The sequence below is a fragment of the Stegostoma tigrinum genome, chromosome X (genome assembly GCF_030684315.1).
Source record: "Stegostoma tigrinum isolate sSteTig4 chromosome X, sSteTig4.hap1, whole genome shotgun sequence".
Taxonomy (NCBI): Eukaryota; Metazoa; Chordata; class Chondrichthyes; order Orectolobiformes; family Stegostomatidae; genus Stegostoma; species Stegostoma tigrinum.
The window spans coordinates 19,089,935-19,109,520 of NC_081404.1; the positions used below are offsets into that span (position 1 = coordinate 19,089,935).

Below are 19,586 nucleotides of genomic sequence, written 5' to 3' on the forward strand. Positions count from 1 at the left end.
GACCCTTCATCAGGGAGGGGGATGGGGAGAGGGAACTGGAATAAATAGGGAGAGGCCTGCTGTGTTCATCCAGCCTCACATTTTATTATCTTGGAATTCTCCAGCATCTGCAGTTCCCATTATCTCTGAGCCCATCTGATCAAGTCCTGTTATACCCTGAGGTAACCTTCTTCACTGTCCACTACACCTCCAATTTTGATGTCCTCTGGAAATGCACTAACCACTTCTCCCATGTTCACATCCAAATCGTTTATATAAATGCCTAAAAGCAGTGGACCCAGCACCAATCCTTGCAGCACACTGGGGAATCCTGCAGCCCAATGGTATCAATGTGAATTTCACAAGCTTCAAAATCTCCCCTCCTCCCACTGCATCCCAAAACCAGCCCAGCTCGTCCCCGCTTCCCTAACCTGTTCTTCCTCTCACCTATCCTCTCCTCCCACCTCAAGCCACACCTCCATTTCCTACCTACTAACCTCATCCCGCCCCCTTGACCTGTCCGTCCTCCCCAGACTGACCTGTCCCTCCCTACCTCCCCACCTACACTCACCTCTACTGGCTTCATCCCCACCTCTTTAACTTGTCTGTCTCCTCTCCACCTATCTTCTCCTCTATCCATCTTCGATCCACCTCCCCCCTCTCCCTATTTATTTCAGAACCCTCTCCCCCTTCTCCTTTTCTGATGAAGGGTCCAGGCCTGAAACGTCAGCTTTTGTGCTCCTAAGATGCTGCTTGACCTGCTGTGTTCATCCAGCCTCACACTTTGTTATCTCGGATTCTCCAGCATCTGCAGTTCCCATTATCTCTCTCAGCACACCGTTGGTTACAGGCCTCTAGTCCGAAAAGCAACCCTCCACCACCACCCTCTGTATCCTACCTTCAAGCCAATTTTGTATCCAATTGGATAGCTCCCCCAGATTCCATGTGATCTATCCTTGCTAACCAGTCTACCGTCTACCCTGTCAAAACCTTACTGAAGTCCATACAGACAGCATCCACTGCTCTGCCTTCATCAATTTTCTTTGACATTTCTTCAAAAAACTCAATCAAGTTATAGTGAGACACAATTTCCCAAACATGAAACCATGTTGAATACCCCTAATCAGTCCTTGCCTTTTCAAATATAAGTAGATCCTGTCCCAACAACTTACCCACTGTCATAAGGGTCACCAGCCTGTAGTTTCCTGGCATTTCCTTACCATCTTTCTTAAATATTGGCACCATATTAGTTACCGTCCAGTCTTCTGATACCTCACCTGTGCCTGTCGATGATACAAATGTCTTAGCGAGGGGCCCAGCAATCACTTCCCTAGCTTCCCACAGAGTTCTGGGATACACCTGATCGGGTCATGGGGATTTATCTACTTTAATGCATTTTAACATATCCAGCACCACCTCCTCTGTAATATGGACCCTTTTACAATGTCACTTTTTATTCCTCCAAGTTCTATAGTTTGCATATCCTTCTCCACAGTAAATACTGATGAGAAGTGCTCGTTTAGTATCTCATCCATCTCCCGTGGTATGCCACATGTAGTCGGCCTTGTTGATCTTTAAGGGGCCCTATTCTCTCAAATCTCCTTAACTCTATTTGTCAAAGCTATCTCACGTCCCCCTTTTTGCCCTCCTGATTTCCCTCTTGATAATACTGCCATTGCCCTTATACTCCATGAGTGAATCACTTGATCCTAGCTTTCTATACCTGACATATGCTGCCTCCTTTTTCTTGACCAGAACCTCACGTTCTCCAGTCAACCAGCATTTCCTACACCTACCAGTCTTGCCCTTCACACTAACAGAAACAAACCTCCTCTGGACTCTTGTTATCTCATTTTTGAAGGCCTCCCACTTTCCAACTGGACCTTTACCTGAGAATAGCCTCCGACAATCAACTTGTGAAAGTTTTTGCCTCACACCATCAAAATTGTCCTTACTCCAATTTAGAACTTTAACTTTTAGATCCGGTCTGTCCCTTTCCATAGTTATTTTAAAACTAATAGAATTACGATCACTGGCCCCAATGTGCTCCTCCACTGATACCTCAGTCATTTGCCCTGCCTTGCTTCCCAAACAAAGGTCAAGTTTTGCTCCTTCTCTAGTTGTTACATCCACATAATGAGTAAGAAAATGTTCTTGTACACACTTAACAAATTCCTCTCTTTCCAAGCCCTTAACACTATGGCAGTCCCAGTCTATGTTTGGAAAGTTCAACTCCCCTACCATTACCACCCTGTCATCCTTACAGATATCTGAGATCTCCGTACAAATTTGCTTCTCAATTTCCTACTGATATTGGAAAGCCTGTAGTACAATCCCAAGAAGGTAATGACCCCTTTCTTATTTCTCAGTTTCACCCAAATAACTCCACTGGATGACCTCCCAGAAATATCCTCCCTAAGTACAGTTGTAATGTTATCCCTAGCCAAAATCACTATCCCTTGCTCCTCTCTTGCCCCTCTTTCTATCCTTCTTATAGCATCTAAACCCTGGAACATGAAGCTGCCAGACCTTTCCATCCCTGAGCCACGTCTCTGTACTAGTTATGATATCCCAGCCCCATGTTCCTAACCATACCCTGAGTTCATCTGTCTTACCTGTCAGGCCTCTTGCATTGAAATAAATGCAATTTAATTTTGCTGGGAGAAAAAGTTTTTTTCCTCACTTCACCCTTGTTTTGTTTGCACATGACTTTAAAATCTGTGCCCCTCTCATGCCTTTTCCTTTTATGAGCAGGAACAACTTCTCCCTATCTACTCTGTCCAGCCCCCACTTCTGATGTTGAAAACCTCTATCAAATCTCCTCTCAGCCTTCTTCTCTCCAAGGAGAACAGTCTCAATCTATCCTCATCACTGAAGTTTCTCAGTCCTGGAACCATTCTTGTAGATCACGTCTCCATTGTCTCCAATGTGTTCACATCTTTCCTACAACTGTATACAGCACTCCAACTGAGATCTAACAAGTGTCTTGTACAAGTTCAATATCACCTCCTTGCTTTGCACTCTATGGCCCCATTAATAAAGCTCTGTAATCCTGTATATGCATATCATTTATGCTTTATAATTACTGTCTCTGTCTATGCTGCCACCTTCATATATACCCAGGCCCTTCTACTCCTGCAACCCCTTTGATAAAATCTTCATTTTGGAGGGAAGAGCTGTGCATGTCTGTTCTTCAGGGTGTCCCTTGAAATATTGGCAGCAGATAGGAAAACCATCAGGATATTCTATCTCAGGGGAATCCATACATGGAAGCAAAAACAAATTTAACCAACCTGTATAAAACATCTCCAGTACAGGTTTGACTTGAGCCCAGATTTTCTGGCCCAGAAATAGCATCACTACCACTGTTTCACAGGAACCCTAAAACATGGGAGCAAAGTTTGCATTTATTGCCCATCCATATTTGCCCCTTGAGAAGGTGCTGGTGAGCTACCTCATTCACCCATTTCAGGGACACCTCTGTAGTGCCGTTCGGGAAGGAGTTCCAGGATTTTGACCTGGTGACACTGAAAAAGCAGCAATATATTTCCAAATCGGGATGGTGCCTGGGGATTAGAGGGGAACTTGCACCTGGTCTGTTCCCGTGTGTCTGCTTTTTTATTTATTTATTGTATTCATTTTGTGTCGCTGCCTGGCCAGCATGTATTGCCCATCCCTAGTTGCCCCCTTGAGAAGGTGGTGGCCAGCTGCCTTTTTTCATCTGCTGCAATCCACCTGCTGTGGGTCGACCCAAAGTGCCCCTGAGGGAGAGAATCCAGGGATTGTGACCCAGTGACAGTGAAGAAATGGTGATATATTTCTGAGTCTGGTTGGTGAGTAGCTTGGACAGGAACTTGAATGGGGGTAGAGGTGGAAACTGCTATTGGAGGAGCCTCAGCGAGTTGCTGCAGGGCATCTTGTAGATGGTCAACGCTGCTGCCGCTGTGTGTCGCTGTTGGAGGGAGTGAGTATTGAAGGTGGTGGATGGAGTGATGATCAAGTAGGGCTGCTTTGTCTTGAGTGTTATTAGAGCTGATGGAAGAGTATTCCATCACAATCCTGACTTGGACCTTTGAGATGGTGGACTGGCTTAGGGAAGCCATTCTGATCCTCTGAACTGCTCTTGCAGACACAGGATTTATGTGGCCAGTTCAATGCAGTATGTGGTCAGTGGTAACACCCAGGATGTTGATGGTCAGTGATTCAGCAATGCAGTTGATTGTCAAGGGGAGATGGTCATTGCCTGGCATTTTTGTCATGCAAATGTTATTTGCCACATATCAGCCCAAACCTGATTGCTGCCAATCCTGCTGAGTTTCTCCAGCACCTTCTGTTTTTATTTCAGATCTCCCATATCCACAGTATCTTGCTTTTATTTCCTTTTCCTTTTTCACCTATCCTCCTTAAATACTCAATATCCTCGAACATTCAGTTCCAGCCTTGGTCACCCTTTAGTCACAATTCTGTGATGACAATAAAGTCAGAATATTCAATTTTGCTAGGGCTCCTCGATGTTTTAGTGTATAAGACAGCCTCAAACACTTAGAATTAAAACTCCACAAGCAACACATGGTTTCTTTTATTAAAACTGCCTTTGCAGACCCTAAGAGATTTTCCATGTTAGTAAAAATGTGTAGGATGGATTCAAGTGAACAAAATAAATATTGCAGTTTTCAAGACACTGCATGTTGCAATGCACTGCCTTGAGGACAAAGGCAGTGACATTCACCTCAGTTGCCTGCTAACATTAGCATTGCTCAAGGAGTCAAGCATAGTTGGATGGAAAGGGAGAAGTTAGATGGGAAAAGAAACAAAAAATCTAGCTAATAATCTGGTCATTATCACATTGCTGTTTATGGGAACTTGCTGCATGCAAATTACCTGTCACATTTCCTACATTATAACAATGAAGTTATTTTTGAAGTGATGCCATTGACTTTCAGATTTCCTGATATAATGAAAGGCACTATATAAATGTAAGCCTTTTTTTCCTTCCACTGATCCTATGACAGGCTGGCAGGAGAACTCCACAGAAAATTTCATACAATCCTGGATCCTAAATGGCAAAATGATTATGTCTATAATATTCAGCAGAGGGCATCATTGTACGGTAGTTATAAAGTCATAGAGATAAGCACAGAAACAGACCCTTCGGTCTGACTCGTCTGTGCTGACCCAGATATCCTAAGTAAATCTAGTCCCATTTGCCAGCATTTCGCCCACATCTGTCTAAACACTTCCTGTTCATGTCCAGATGCCTTTTAAATGTTGTTATTGTACCAGTCGCCACCACTTCCTCTGGCAGCTCATTCCATTCATGCACCACCCTCTGTGTAAAAAAGTTACCCCTCAGGCCCCTTTTAAATCTTTCCCATCTCACCTTAAACCTATACCCATCTAGTTTTGGTTTCCCCCTACCCTGGGGAAAAGACCTTGTCTATTCACCCTGTCCATGCCCCTCATGGTTTTATAAACCTCTATAAGGTTACGCTTTAGCCTCCAATGCTCCAGGGAAAATAGCTCCAACCTATCCAGCTTCTCTCTATAGCGCAAATCCTCCCACCCTGGCATTATCCTTGTAAATCTTTTCTGAACCCTTTCAACATCCTTTCTATAGCAGGGAGAACAGAATTGAACACAGTATTCCAAGAGTGGCCCTAACCAATGTCCTGTACAGCCCCAACATGACCCCCCCCAACTCCTGTACTCAACACACTGACTAATAAAGGCAAGCGTACCGGATGCCTTCTTCATCGCCCTATCTACCTGTGACTCTACCTTCAAGGAACCATAAACCTGTACCCCAAGGTCTCTCTGTTCAGTAACATTCCCCAGGAACTCACCATTAAATGTCTAAGTCCTGCCCTGATTCTAGAATTTAACATTATAATTTCTGCACATCACAGAAGAATATTTACTGCGCAGAAAACTATTTGTGTCAGGAAATATATGGAACCCTATAGCAGTCCATTGAGATGGATTGTCTCACTTCGGGGTTTCCTTCATAGTGGAATGTGTATGGGGTCGAGTTCAACGTGTTTATTAATAGCCTGCTTCATGGAGTGCCATGCTTCCAGGAATTCTCGTGCCTGCCTCTGCCTAGCCTGTCCCAGGATCTTGGCGTTGTCCCAGTCGTCGGAGGCTGCACTGAGGATGTTACCCAGCAGGGTAATGAAACGTCTGCGAAACTAGAAACCAGCTCGGCGAGCCAACCAACCTCAACACCCACAGCCCAAGCTACAAATCTACTCCAAAACCTAAGAACCCTATAGTTGTGTTTTAAAAATTCATTCAATTACTTGGATTTTTTTTCATATTTAGAAAGTGCGAGTGTTGTTTTTGATGTTAAGTTCCCTTTTTCTTGGACACTTCCTCTTTCCCTTTGTTGTTGGTTTGGTTCACAAGTACCATTCAAGCTCCCTGTTGTCTGGACTCAGTTGCTAAGTGGTGCGCAATGTGCAGTGTTGATTTTTATTTTAGTTTGAATTTTCGTAATCCTGTGGTACGCCTTCTGGACACCTGCTCCTCACATCAGCAACAGTGGCAGCGTACATTTCCAAAATGCAGAGTGTGTGTTGAGAGAAGTCTGAAAGTACTCTTGTAAGATGATGGATATGGAGTAAACACCAAGCCAGAAAGTGCTGCTTCCTAGATGCGTTAAACTGCCATCTCTTTCCCCCTCCATCTCTCCCAGTACAGGTGGACAAATGGGAACAGTACTGATGTAAAAGCAAAATACTGCAGATTCTAGAAATCTGAAACAATCAGAGAATAGTGGAGAAACTCAGCAGGCCTGGCAGCATCTGTGGCGAGAAAGCAGAGTTGGTGTTTCAGATCTAGATTTAACATTTGGAGTCCAGTATGACTCTTTTTCAGAACATGGTATCGGGACATTAGAACTGGGAGTAAGGCTCCTTGAGCTGCTCCGCCATTTAATACAGTCATGGCTGATCTCATCTCGGCCACAACTCCACTTTCCTGCCCACTGTCCATAACCTTTTAACCTATTACTAATTAAAAATCTGTCCAACTCCTCCTTAAATTTACTCAAGATCCCAGCATTTGCCCCACACATAATCAAGACTCATTGAGAGAAGTCATTCTAAATCGTGCCTCGATCTAGATTGTCCCACATGAGGAAACATCCTCTCTACACCTACTTTGTCAATCCCCTTTAGCATCTTACAGACTTCCATTAGAATCTCCTCTCATCTTTTAAACTCTAGCCTGAATTGCCCTAATGTTATTTGACATAAAACAGCACCAACAGTGAACCTTTTGGAGGGAGTCTACTCTTAATAGTTTAACAAGCAAAAATAAAGCTTGGCACAAAATGAAATCAGGATATCACCAAATTTTATGTCTTTTGTTAACTGATCCACTGAAACTTCAATGAAAAGAACTTACAAAACTAAATAGTAAGGATTTTTCTCTGCCCACTAGTCACAAAAGACCTAAGTATTTTGATGGGCAGTACCTGCTGCTTCTCCAGGGTCACATGGGCACTGACAGGATCAAGGAAGAGAAGCGCCAACCTACTTAGGCAGATGTTAAAGATCTCATGACACCATTTGAAAAGAGCAGGGAGTTCCCCTGGTCTCCTGGGCCAACATTGCTCTCACAAGCAACAATACCAAAAACAGATTAACTAGTCCGTTTGGGATCTAGGCACACGTTGCCTGCACTCATTACGCGCACAATCCATTTACTGGCTGTAAAGTATCTGAGGATATTCCTGGGGAAGTATTATGGTGCTGGATAAATGTAAGTCCTCTATTTCTAAGTACCATAGTTGGTCTTTGACCAAGCTTTGGCTCACCTGTCTCAGTATCTCCTGATGCAGTTTGTTGTTGAGTTTTGTTTGATAATTTCTGCTGTGAAGCACCTTGGGATGTTTTCCTAGGCTAAAGGTGACATATAAATGCACATTGTTCTGAGTCTGGAGTATGTAAAGGATAGATGAATGCTGAATTTGGGGCTGAGGTCAGGAAGAATCTCTCACAGCGAGTAATCAACGCAGTCTACTTTACAACTGGCTGCAAAGTGTTCTGTGAATTCCACACTCACTTCCCAGACATCTATCCATAGAGTGACTTCTGAGGGCAGTATTTGGAAGACTGCTAGCAGTCAGGACGTACAGTGTCCACTTTAAGTGTTCCCCCCGACAGAAATTTGGTAACCGTGTCCTCAGATAAGCTAAGAAAAGAAATTGAGCCAGGTACTGAGACACTATTTGCCCGTTTGATGCAAAGGTGTCAAATGAATTTCTTCCAGATCTTTGAAAATGTTTCAGTGCCTGATGATACCATCAGCTTATAAGTAAGTGCCAGAGGCTCTTGTGGTGCAGTGGTAGCGTTCCTACCTCTGAGCCTGTGTTCAAGTCCTACCTGCTCCAGGGGTGTGTCACGACATACCTGAACAGGTTGATTAATGACCTCTGTCAGTGCCCTTTGGACGGTGTATTTTTAGTCTGAATTTAAATACAGCTCCTGAAGGAGAGGTGGAGGTACTGACGTTGAAGATTTGGAGAGGGAGTCCTGACTGCTGGCTGAAGGTACAGCAGCATTTCCCGAGCATCAGCAAAGAGAGGAGGATGGAAGCAAGACCCTGAAACCCAACCGGGGAGAGACAATCAAACAGAGAAAGAGAAAGAGAGAGAGAGAGAACATTAAAACCACATAACGCTTGGCAAGACAACTTTCCCCCTGCACGCCAGACAGGTTTACACACATTGCATTCAAGGTAAGGAAATAAATTGCGAATACACCCAGTTTAAAATAGCAGGATCCAAAATTCATTTGCTGGACAATCCGAATATTGGTTAACTTTTTAAAAAGATGCTTTGAGTCCAGATCAATTTCACTTCCTTGTCTGATGAATGGTTTGTTTGATTTCAGCACAGTGTGATTCCATTATACAATGGGTGGCAAGCCCGTTTTTTTTCACACTGATCAGTGTTAAGTTTCCGAAACCCACAACTTGGTTAGTTGGAGCAAATAGATTTGTCTTACCAACCATAAAGAGTTATGATGCTTTTTATATTTATTTTTAAAGTTTGTAACAGTTTTGATAAATGCCCAATGCAGCTGCCACTCGATTAAAAAAGATGACCAGTACTTCACAGAATGATACAGCACCCACAACTGTCCTTTCAGCCCATTAAACCAGCTCTTTGAAAGATCGAAGCAATTAGTCCCCATTCTCCCTTCTCCACCCCATTATTCCCCTGGCACCACAAGTCCTTTTTCCTCCACACTCCCATGAATTGTACCAATTTGCTAGGCTCCAAACCAAACCTTTCGGTCCAATTTGTCCATGCCGACCAGATTTCCCAAACTAAACTAGTCCCATTTGCCTACATTTGGCTCATATTGCTCTAAACCTTTTCTATTCACGTACCTGTCCAAATGACTTTTAAATGTTGGAATTGTACCTCCATCTATCACTTTCCCTGGCAGGTCATTTCACAGAGGAGCCACTGAGTGAAAAATTTGTCCCTCGTGTTCTTTTTAAAAATTTCTCCTCTCACCTTAAAAATATGACCCCTAGCTTTGAGCTCCCCCACCCTCGGGAAAAGACTCTAGTCATTCACCTTATCTATGCCCTTCATGATTTTATAAACCTCTATAAGGTCACCCCTCAACCTCCTACGCTTCAGTGAAACAAGTCCCAGCCTGTCCTTAAAACTAAAATCCGCCAATCCTGACAACATCCTGGTATATCTTTTCTGAACCCTCTTTTATTTAATAATGTCCTTCCTATAGCAGGGTGACCAGAACTGTACATAGCATTTTGGAAGATCTAATTCAAGAGCGAACTATACAGGAAATGGAAAAGCCCTGGGGAAAGTTGATGTACAGAGAGATCTGGGTGTTCAGGTCCATTGTTCCCTGAAGGTGGCAACACAGGTCAATAGAGTGGTCAAGAAGGCATACGACATGCTTTCCTTCATCAGATGGGATATTGAAAAACAAGAGTTGGCAGGTCATGTTGCAGTTGTATAGGACTTTGGTTCGGCCACATTTGGAGTACTGTGTACAGTTCTGGTCGCCACATTACCAAAAGGATGTGGATGCTTTGGAGAGGATGCAGAGGAGGTTCACCAGGATGTTGCCTGGTATGGAGGGTGCCAGCTATGAAGAGAGGTTGAGTAGATTAGGATTATTTTCATTAGAAAGACAGAGATTGAGGGGGACTTGATTGAGGTCTATAAAACCGTGAGGAGTATAGACAAGGTGGATAGCAAGAAGCTTTTTCCCCCCGGAGTGGGGGACTCAATTACTAGGGGCTATGAGTTCAAAGTGAGAGGAGGAAAGTTTAAGGGAGATATGCGTGGAAAGTTCTTTACACAGAGGGTGGTGGGTGCCTGGAATGCGTTGCCAGCGGAGGTGGTAGACACAGACACAATAGTGTCTTTTTAAGATATATCTGGACAGGTACATGGATGGGCAGGGAGCAAAGGGATACAGACCCTTAGAAAATAGGTGACAGGTTTAGACAGAGGATCTCAATCGGTGCAGGCTTGGAGGGCCTGTTCCTGTGCTGTAATTTTCCTTTGCTCTTTGTTCTACTCCAGAAGTGGCCTCACCAACATCCTGTACAACCTCAACATGACGCCCCAACTCCTACACTCAAAGGTCTGAGCAATGAAGGCAAGCGTGCTAAATGCCTTCTTAACCAGCCTGTCTACCCGTGATACAACTTTCAAAGAACTGTGTCCCTGAACCCCCAGGTGTCTCTATTCAACAACACTACACAGGGTACTACCATTAACTGTATAAGTCCTGCACCTGTTATTTTACCAAAATGCAATATCTCTCATTTATCCAAATTAAACTCCATCTGCCACTCCTCCACCTCTTGGTCCAATTGATCGACATCCCTTTGTAATCTGAAGATACTGTCCACTATTTCACCAATCTTGGTGTCATCTGCAAACTTACTAACCATGCCTTCTATATTCTAATCCAAATCATTTATATACATGACAAAGAACAGTGGACCCTGCACCAGTCCCTGTGGAACACTACCGATTACAGCCGTCTGCCACCATGCTCTGACTCCCTACATCAAGCCAATTTTGTATCCAATTGGTCAGCTCTCCCTGAATCCCCTGTGATCTAAATTTACTAATTAGTCTACCATGTGGAACCTTGACAAAATCTTTACTAGAGTCCATGTAGACAACATCTACCATTCTGCTCTCATCAATCTTTTCAGTTATGTCCTAGAAAAACTCAGTCAGGTTTGTGAGGCACAATTTCCTATGCATAAAGTCATGCTGACTCTCCTTAATCAGACCTTGCCTCTGCAAATTCATGTAAATCCTATCTCTCAGAATCCCCTCCACCACTGATGTCAGACTCACTGGCCTGTAATTCCCAGGTTTCTCCTTACAGCCTTTCTGAAATAAGGGCACAGCATCAGGCACTCTCCGGTCCTCCAGAACCTCACATGTGGCTATAGATGATATAAATATCTCTGCTAGGGGGCTGTGCAATTTTGTCCCTAACTTTCCACAGCGTTCTGAGATACACGTGATCAGGTCCCAGAGATTTATCCACTTGTATCTTTTTTTAAAGACCTCCAGCACTTACTCTGCTGTAACGTTGACCATGTTCAAGTCAGATCATTGTACTATTTGTTATTGGCATTGTAATGCTGATTCCCAGGAATCACAAGATGTCAGTGCTGGCTGTGCCAGGTATTTGTGTGGATAACTGCAGACCTTCTCGCGCATTAACCTTCAGCAGAACCATCAAGGAGTTAGGATGCTTCTATTGGTATTGATGGAACTAACAGGGTTTCACTATCTCTGTGTTACTCAGTCTGCTTGATAGTATGTCAGCATTTTCTCAGGATATGAACATTTATATCACTCCTTAGTTGAGATAAGTACATGATACTCCAAAGATCAATCATCATAAAAATGAACATTATAGTACAACAAGCAGATGCAATGTTAATGTATATCTGACAAATTGTTATCTTACTTCTACTAATTTAGGAGGAATCTTGCAAGGTCAGTGTAATATTCTGATAATGGGTACTGTAAGGAGACTGCAGTATTGGAACATAAGAAAGGGAGGGGTCCTGTTTGCCCCTGGAGCCAAGGCTATGGCAAGAGAGAGAATTTGGAGCCATATTTTGGCAAAATATTTAATCTAAATCCTAGAGCAAGGGGACTGCATTTGAGATAAGATGGTCGACGCCTTGGAGAGGGTACAGAGGAGATTAACTAGAACGGGAGCAGGGAAAAGTGGGTTACAGTTACGTAGAGAACTTGGTTACAATTATTCGGAGAGCAGTGAGACTGTGGAAGCTGCCATTACCTCTCACCTTAAAAATATGCCCCCTAGCTTTGAACTCCCCCGCCCTAGGGAAAAGACCCTGGTCATTCTAGGTGAGAGTGTTTTTCCGAGGATGATGACTTCAGCTTGTACAAGGGGGCATAGCTACAAATTGAGGGGTGATAGATTTAAGACAGATGTCAGAGGCAGGTTCTTTACTCAGAGTGGTAAGGGTGTGGAACGCCCTGCCTGCCAATGTAGCTAACTCAGCCACATTAGGGGCATTTAAACAGTCCTTGGATAAGCATATGGATGATGATGGGATAGTGTCGGGGGAGGGGCTTAGATTAGTTCACAGGCCGGCACAACGTCGAGGGCTGGAGGGCCTGTTCTGCGCTGTATTGTTCTATGTTCTATGTTCATTCACCTTCTCTCTGTCCTTCATGATTTTATAAACCTCAATAAGGTCACCCCTTAACCTCCTATGCTCTATGCCCCTAAGCTTCCTCCTCCTCCTACATAGTACTCCAAAAGTGGCCTCACCAACATCCTGTACAACCTCAACATGACGCCCTAACTCCTATACACAATAACTATTAATAGGGAAATTGGATAAATACTAGCAAAGGAACACTTGTAAGGCTATCAGGAAAGAGAATGAGAGTGAGGAATTACTTAGCTAGCTTTTCCAAAGATGGACACACTGAGTTGAATGAGATAATGGGAACTGCAGATGCTGGAGAATCCAAGACAACAAAATGTGAGGCTGGATGAACACAGCAGGCCAAGCAGCATCTCAGGAGCACAAAAGCTGATGTTTCGGGCCTAGACCCTTCATCAGAGAGGGGGATGGGGTGAGGGTTCTGGAATAAATAGGGAGAGAGGGGGAGGTGGACCGAGGATGGAGAGAAAAGAAGATAGGTGGAGAGAGTATAGGTGGGGAGGTAGGGAGGGGATAGGTCAGTCCAGGGAAGACAGACAGGTCAAGGAGGTGGGATGAGGTTAGTAGGTAGATGGGGGTGCGGCTTGGGGTGGGAGGAAGGGATGGGTGAGAGGAAGAACAGGTTAGGGAGGCGGAGACAGGTTGGACTGGTTTTGGGATGCAGTGGGTGGAGTGGAAGAGCTGGGCTGGTTGTGTGGTGCAGTGGGGGGAGGGGACGAACTGGGCTGGTTTAGGGATGCAGTTGGGGAAGGGGAGATTTTGAAACTGGTGAAGTCCACATTGATACCATGAGGCTACAGGGTTCCCAGGCGGAATATGAGTTGCTGTTCCTGCAACCTTCGGGTGGCATCATTGTGGCACTGCAGGAGGCCCATAATGGACATGTCATCTAAAGAATGGGATGGGGAGTGGAAATGGTTTGCGACTGGGAGGTGCAGTAGTTTGTTGCGAACTGAGCGGAGGTATTCTGCAAAGCGGTCTCCAACCTCCGCTTGGTTTCCCCAATGTAGAGGAAGCCACACCGGGTACAGTGGATGCAGTATACCACATTGGCAGATGTGCGGGTGAACCTCTGCTTAATGTGGAATGTCATCTTGGGGCCTGGGATAGGGGTGAGGGGGGAGGTGTGGGGGCAAGTGTAGCATTTCCTGCGGTTGCAGGGGAAGGTGCCGGGTGTGGTGGGGTTGGAGGGCAGTGTGGAGCGAACAAGGGAGTCACGGAGAGAGTGGTCTCTCCGGAAAGCAGACAGGGGTGGGGATGGAAAAATGTCTTGGGTGGTGGGGTCGGATTGTAGATGGCGGAAGTGTCGGAGGATGATGCGTTGTATCCGGAGGTTGGTGGGGTGGTGTGTGAGAACGAGGGGGATCCTCTTTGGGCGGTTGTGGCGGGGGCGGGGTGTGAGGGACGTGTTGCGGGAAATACGGGAGACGCGGTCGAGGGCATTCTCGATCACTGTGGGGGGAAAGTTGCGGTCCTTGAAGAATTTGGACATCTGGGATGTGTGGGAGTGGAATGTCTTGTCGTGGGAGCAGATGCGGCGGAGGCGGAGGAATTGGGAATAGGGGATGGAATTTTTGCAGGAGGGTGGGTGGGAGGAGGTGTATTCTAGGTAGCTGTGGGAGTCGGTGGGCTTGAAATGGACATCAGTTACAAGCTGGTTGCCTGAGATGGAGACTGAGAGGTCCAGGAAGGTGAGGGATGTGCTGGAGATGGCCCAGGTGAACTGAAGGTTGGGGTGGAAGGTGTTGGTGAAGTGGATAAACTGTTCGAGCTCCTCTGGGGAGCAAGAGGCGGCGCCGATACAGTCATCAATGTACCGGAGGAAGAGGTGGGGTTTGGGGCCTGTGTAGGTGCGGAAGAGGGACTGTTCCACGTAACCTACAAAGAGGCAGGCATAGCTGGGGCCCATGCGGGTGCCCATGGCCACCCCCTTAGTCTGTAGGAAGTGGGAGGACACTGAGTTGAATGGCCTCTTTTTGTGCTGTAGCATTATATGATTCTGTGAACTGCCCATTGGTTCCATACTGACTTGTGATGTTAACCTGGGGATTGGTATACACAGTGTACTTCTGTTACCTCATTTTACAGACACTTAAAGCATGAAAATCTGGCTGTAAATGAAAGTAGACTGCACTTGAATCAGTCTTGTTATTTTTTACAATAGCCAGAAGTAGGAATTATTAAAGCAGTGCTTTTCAAACTGATGGTTGGGACTCCATGTGGGGTCATTAGATCTGAGGCCGTTTATGGCTGCCATGGAACTATGCGCAAGTTACGAAAGCCGTGCTCGCACTCTCACCATTCTCACTGAGGAGTCACCACAATTTTCAAGCCTCAAAATAGCTTTACAGTAGGAAAAGGTTTGGGAAGTACAGTGTTAGACCATAGATCCACATAAACCTTTCAAGATCTATTTGTTTATCAGCACTTTATTCTAATTACCTCACTTTGCGACTCCCAATAGATGCACCAATTAGTTACTGGGTTGCTTTGTTTTTACAGAATAAGCTCCTAATGGATGGGGCCCAGAGATAAAAGTGTTGTTGATTGGAATTTTGGTCTCACATTGTAGCTACAACATCACAGCACTGAATTACAGACAAGCCAATGTGTATTAGAAATCACACAAAGGAACTCAATCCACCAAAGTTTAAAATGGCAAAGTATACAGACAGCCTGAGCTGTTGCTAATCAGGCACAATTTTAATCAATGATCTAAACTTAGAACATCAAGAAAATTTCAGATGATTTTCCTGCATTTTCACTCAATAAAGGATCTTTTATTTTACTTGAGATAACGAGGTGTCGAGCTGATTTACACAGCAGGCCAAGCAGCATCAGAGGAGCAGGAAGGCTGACGTTTCGGGCCTAGACCCTTATCTTAATTGGTTGGGTCAACAGAAACATTGCAAGTTTTAGTTTTCATGACTCATGATCATTTTTAGCTTGATGGATTTTTTTAAATACAAGGTACGAGAGGACTCTGTGGGTTTAATCTCATCACTCCTAACACGCAGAGTCCGTCAGCTTAGTTATGTATCTTCTGTTTGGATGATGAGGAAATCTAGACTCTGGCCTGTTCGATCAGAGGTTGTGGCAGCTAAGAGGATGCAGGTCATAGCATCGGGAGACTACAACAATAGGTGGAAATGGAGAGAAAATCCCTTATGTTTCATTTACTTAGCGCCTTACCCTGGAAGAGTGACCCCCAACATCTCTAAAACACTGTGCCCCATTCATTCACGTAATATGGCTCGCATTTCTTGGAGCAGTGATGCAGGAAGTGAAAGGTAATGTAGGTGGTGGACTGAAGCAATATTTATTGTCAATGTTAGTAACAGATAGAAATTGGAGTTTGAAAAGAGTTTGTGCAATGCTACAAGACAGTCTGTATTCATATCTGGTCATAGCTGCCTGCAGTGCCAACCGTTTCATTGTGTTTGTGCTGCTAAATAGTTTAATTAATTTAATGTTGGTGTCATTCTTTGCAGTAACTAACCATGGAGAAGAAGTCTTCCTATCTGGACAATATGGTTGGGGTGAGCGACATGGTGCTGTTAGACCCCCTCACTGATGAATCTTTACTTTCTAACCTCAAGAAAAGATACAATAACAATGATATTTACGTAAGTACATTGAAGAGAGCCTCATGATGTTTGTAACAGTCAATTGAGACCATGTATTTGTGGGTGTCTCATATTGTACAGTGAATAAATGTGCTGTTCAGGTGAGGCACTGAACCCCAGGAAGACAACAGGTATTGCTGCCAGTCTGTGCAGAGTTAGCTGATCTCAGCCAGGCCATAGATGGGACTGTAACACCTCTGGTTTAGTGTCAGTCATCATTTCAATTCCTGATTGCTATCTAGTGACTATCTAACTATGATTCCTCTGACAATAAGGTGGGTCTGAGAGGCTGTAAGTCCCATTCACTCTCCACCTGAGTGAATGCCAAAAACACGGGAAATTTCCAATCTGTCAGTCTTAACTAATGCAAACAAGGAATGACAAATAGGAAAGTGATCAGAGGGAAATCTGGGGAATTGTTTCTGGCAGGAATCAGTGCTTACAGAAACAGAGAGGGGAACACATTTTGGAGCTGATGGGGAGGGAGGAATTGGAAACAGTTTGTAATAATCTGCGGTCAAAAATTCCCTCGGATATTGTTCTAAACAGCAGGAGAATGTCCAGCTAACTGTAAACAGAAATTCTAGCATTGTCTACTGATGTGGCAGTGACTGATTGGGAGATAGACTAAGGTAGTTCCTCGGGATACCTCATCTGTTAAGTGGCAGAGAATGGTCTGTAAGTTTGATCATGTATTTTTGTTGTGCACTGTATATTGAGGAAATCCTGTGGGTAGCATCCCTACCTCTGAGTGAGAAGCTCCAGCTTCGAGTCCCGCTCCAGGACTCTATGACCAAGGAAGGTGTGTCCATCTCACAGCCAAACAGCTTGGACATCTGCCTATAAATCCTTCCAACACGTCAATAGCAGACAATGAGAGCAGGAGAAATTCCTGGTCAACCATGTGATGGAGAGGAAGTTCGAGCCTCTACCATCACTCCAACATATGGAAGGTTGAGGGGAGATCTAATAAAAACTTACAAGATAATGTATGGTTTAGAAGGGGTGGACACTAGGAAGTTGTTTCTGTTAGGCGGGGAGACTAGGACCCGTGGGCACAGCCTTAAAATTAGAGGGGGTCAATTTAAAATGGAAATGAGACGACATTTCTTCAGTCAGAGAGTGGTGGGCTTGTGGAATTCATTGCCACGGAGTGCAGTGGAGGCCAGGACGTTAGATGCCTTCAAGGCAGAGATCGACAAATTCTTGATCTCAGGAGGAATCAAGGGCTACGGGGATTGTGCAGGAAAGTGGAGTTGAAATGCCCATCAGCCATGATTTAAATGGCGGAGTGGACTTGATGGGCCGAATGGCCTTACTTCCACTCCTATGTCTTATGGTCTTATGTTGCCCCAGCAGCCTGGCATTCCTAGGCTATCTATAGGCCAGCACCACTGTGTCTGCACATTACCTAATGTACAATGGGTGACACTGAATGGGGATGTAGCAGTGTTTTCAGACCTGGGAAAAGTGTGTAGTAATGTGGTCAGGGGTCAAAAGCTGAACTGGGACAATCTTGAATACTATCACTAGGATGCTGAAAGACTCTTGCTGTTTAATATCTTCTCTCAGACTTACATTGGGAGTGTGGTTATTTCAATCAATCCCTATATGATGCTACCTATCTACAGCCTGGAGAAGATCAATGAGTACCGCAACTGTAACCTGTACGAGTTGAGTCCTCACATGTAAGTACTGAAGTCAACAGAAACAGTGAAAGCTATCCCTTCCCTTGTTGCTGATTTCCATGATGACCACAGAGAATTGCCAGCCTCGTTTGACCAGCCACTCAGCAGGTCAGTGGGTATAGACTCCTTGCTGAGGTCTTGTTCCATCGATAACAGCAGGACTCATATATTTTGCCCCCAGCGTCCATTGTACATGTGCAGGTTTAGAGTGAGCATTGGCAGACTGTTGGGTTGTGGAAGGCATCTCAGTGGAGCAGAATCCTGTCCTGATCCACTGCCTGTACACATACAGCAGCAATCAGCTGGCAAGAGGGACTGAAGCTTGTGTTGACTCCATTTCAAACAGTTAAATAGGCACAGACCAGGAATTGAACCTGAGACCTTGCTGGTCATCTCTACCACACAAGGTAATGTATTTATTGATCAGGCTATCTATTTCTTACTTTGTGTTGTAATTACCATCAATGCATATCATACAGTCGATCTAAACATACAGGAGAATGGCTCCCTCCCACATGGCGACTGTCCAAATTTCACTGAGCTGCTCAATCAGCATGTGGATCAATTAAAGTGAATGTATGACAAATTCAAACAAATATAGATGAGTTCCAGATTCCCCCACCCTCTGGGTGAATAACAAATCCTCACAACCCCCCTCTAAACCTCCTGCCTTCAATCTATACCCTCCTGATCACTGACCCCTCCATCAAGGGGGGAAAAGTTTCTTCCTGCCCACCCTATCAATTCCGCTCATCATTTTATACATCTCAGTCATGTCCCTCCCTCAGTCTCCTCTGCTCCAAGGAAAACAACCCGAGACTGTCCAATCTCTCTCCGTCACTGAAACACTCCATTCCCAGAGTCAGTGTCCTGTTAAATCTCCCCTGCCCCCTCTCCACTGTTAGATACACTTGCCCCTACCAGTGTTGGTGCGATGTTTGAATGTCCTGGTCAGCAGGCACCATCTGTGAAAAATGGATAGGTGGGCAAAGTGAGGATTATCAGTGGCCTTGGAGCTACATAGCATCTTGAGGAGAGGAGAGGAGAGGAAGTAATATTTGGAAGTTTGTCAAAATATGACTATTGGATTTATGGTGCCCAGATGTATTTGTAAATCTAATATTCTATCCAGCTTAGCAGCTGTTATCCTACATGTGATGTAGAATCAAAATTTGGTCAACACGCTGATCCTATTTCTGATCATCTCAAATGAACAATCACTTCAGTTGTAAGCAAGTTGCTAATTTCGGCAGTGTGCATTCATCCTTGTATTTCTCCTGCTCTGGATCTCCCTAAATTTTATATTTTCTCCAATGACGTCACCTTTCTGTGCTACTCCCACTTATGGGACCTCAATTTGACCCAAACAAGCAGGGATGAGGTGATTGCTGAGATAGGAGGCATAGATTACTCTCTGACGAACATGAGAGCTGGAATAACACTGCTCATGTGGCAACTCCCAATAGGAAAGAAACCAAAATGCTAAAATGAAGCTTCTATTCTCAAACTGATCATGATTTGGAATTTTGTTTTTGCCTAAAAACAGTGCTGTTAATAACAG

General features: G+C 44.6%; 1 protein-coding gene across 2 annotated transcripts in view; it reads left to right on the forward strand.

The window, feature by feature from the left end:
• Nucleotides 1–7,641: 7,641 nt before the first annotated feature.
• Nucleotides 7,642–19,586, forward strand: part of LOC125448249 (unconventional myosin-Ib-like) — a 61,095-nt gene continuing 49,150 nt past the window's right edge. Inside the window, exons 1-3 of one of the 2 annotated variants that reach the window (XM_048523397.2) lie at nucleotides 7,642–7,743; nucleotides 16,203–16,337; nucleotides 17,910–18,025. In XM_048523397.2, coding sequence (XP_048379354.2) covers nucleotides 16,212–16,337; nucleotides 17,910–18,025 — 242 coding nt within the window. In that variant the 5' untranslated portion in view covers nucleotides 7,642–7,743; nucleotides 16,203–16,211. Of the gene's footprint in view, nucleotides 7,744–8,463; nucleotides 8,722–16,202; nucleotides 16,338–17,909; nucleotides 18,026–19,586 lie in introns of those variants that run through there. The other variant, XM_048523396.2, reaches the window with a different exon arrangement.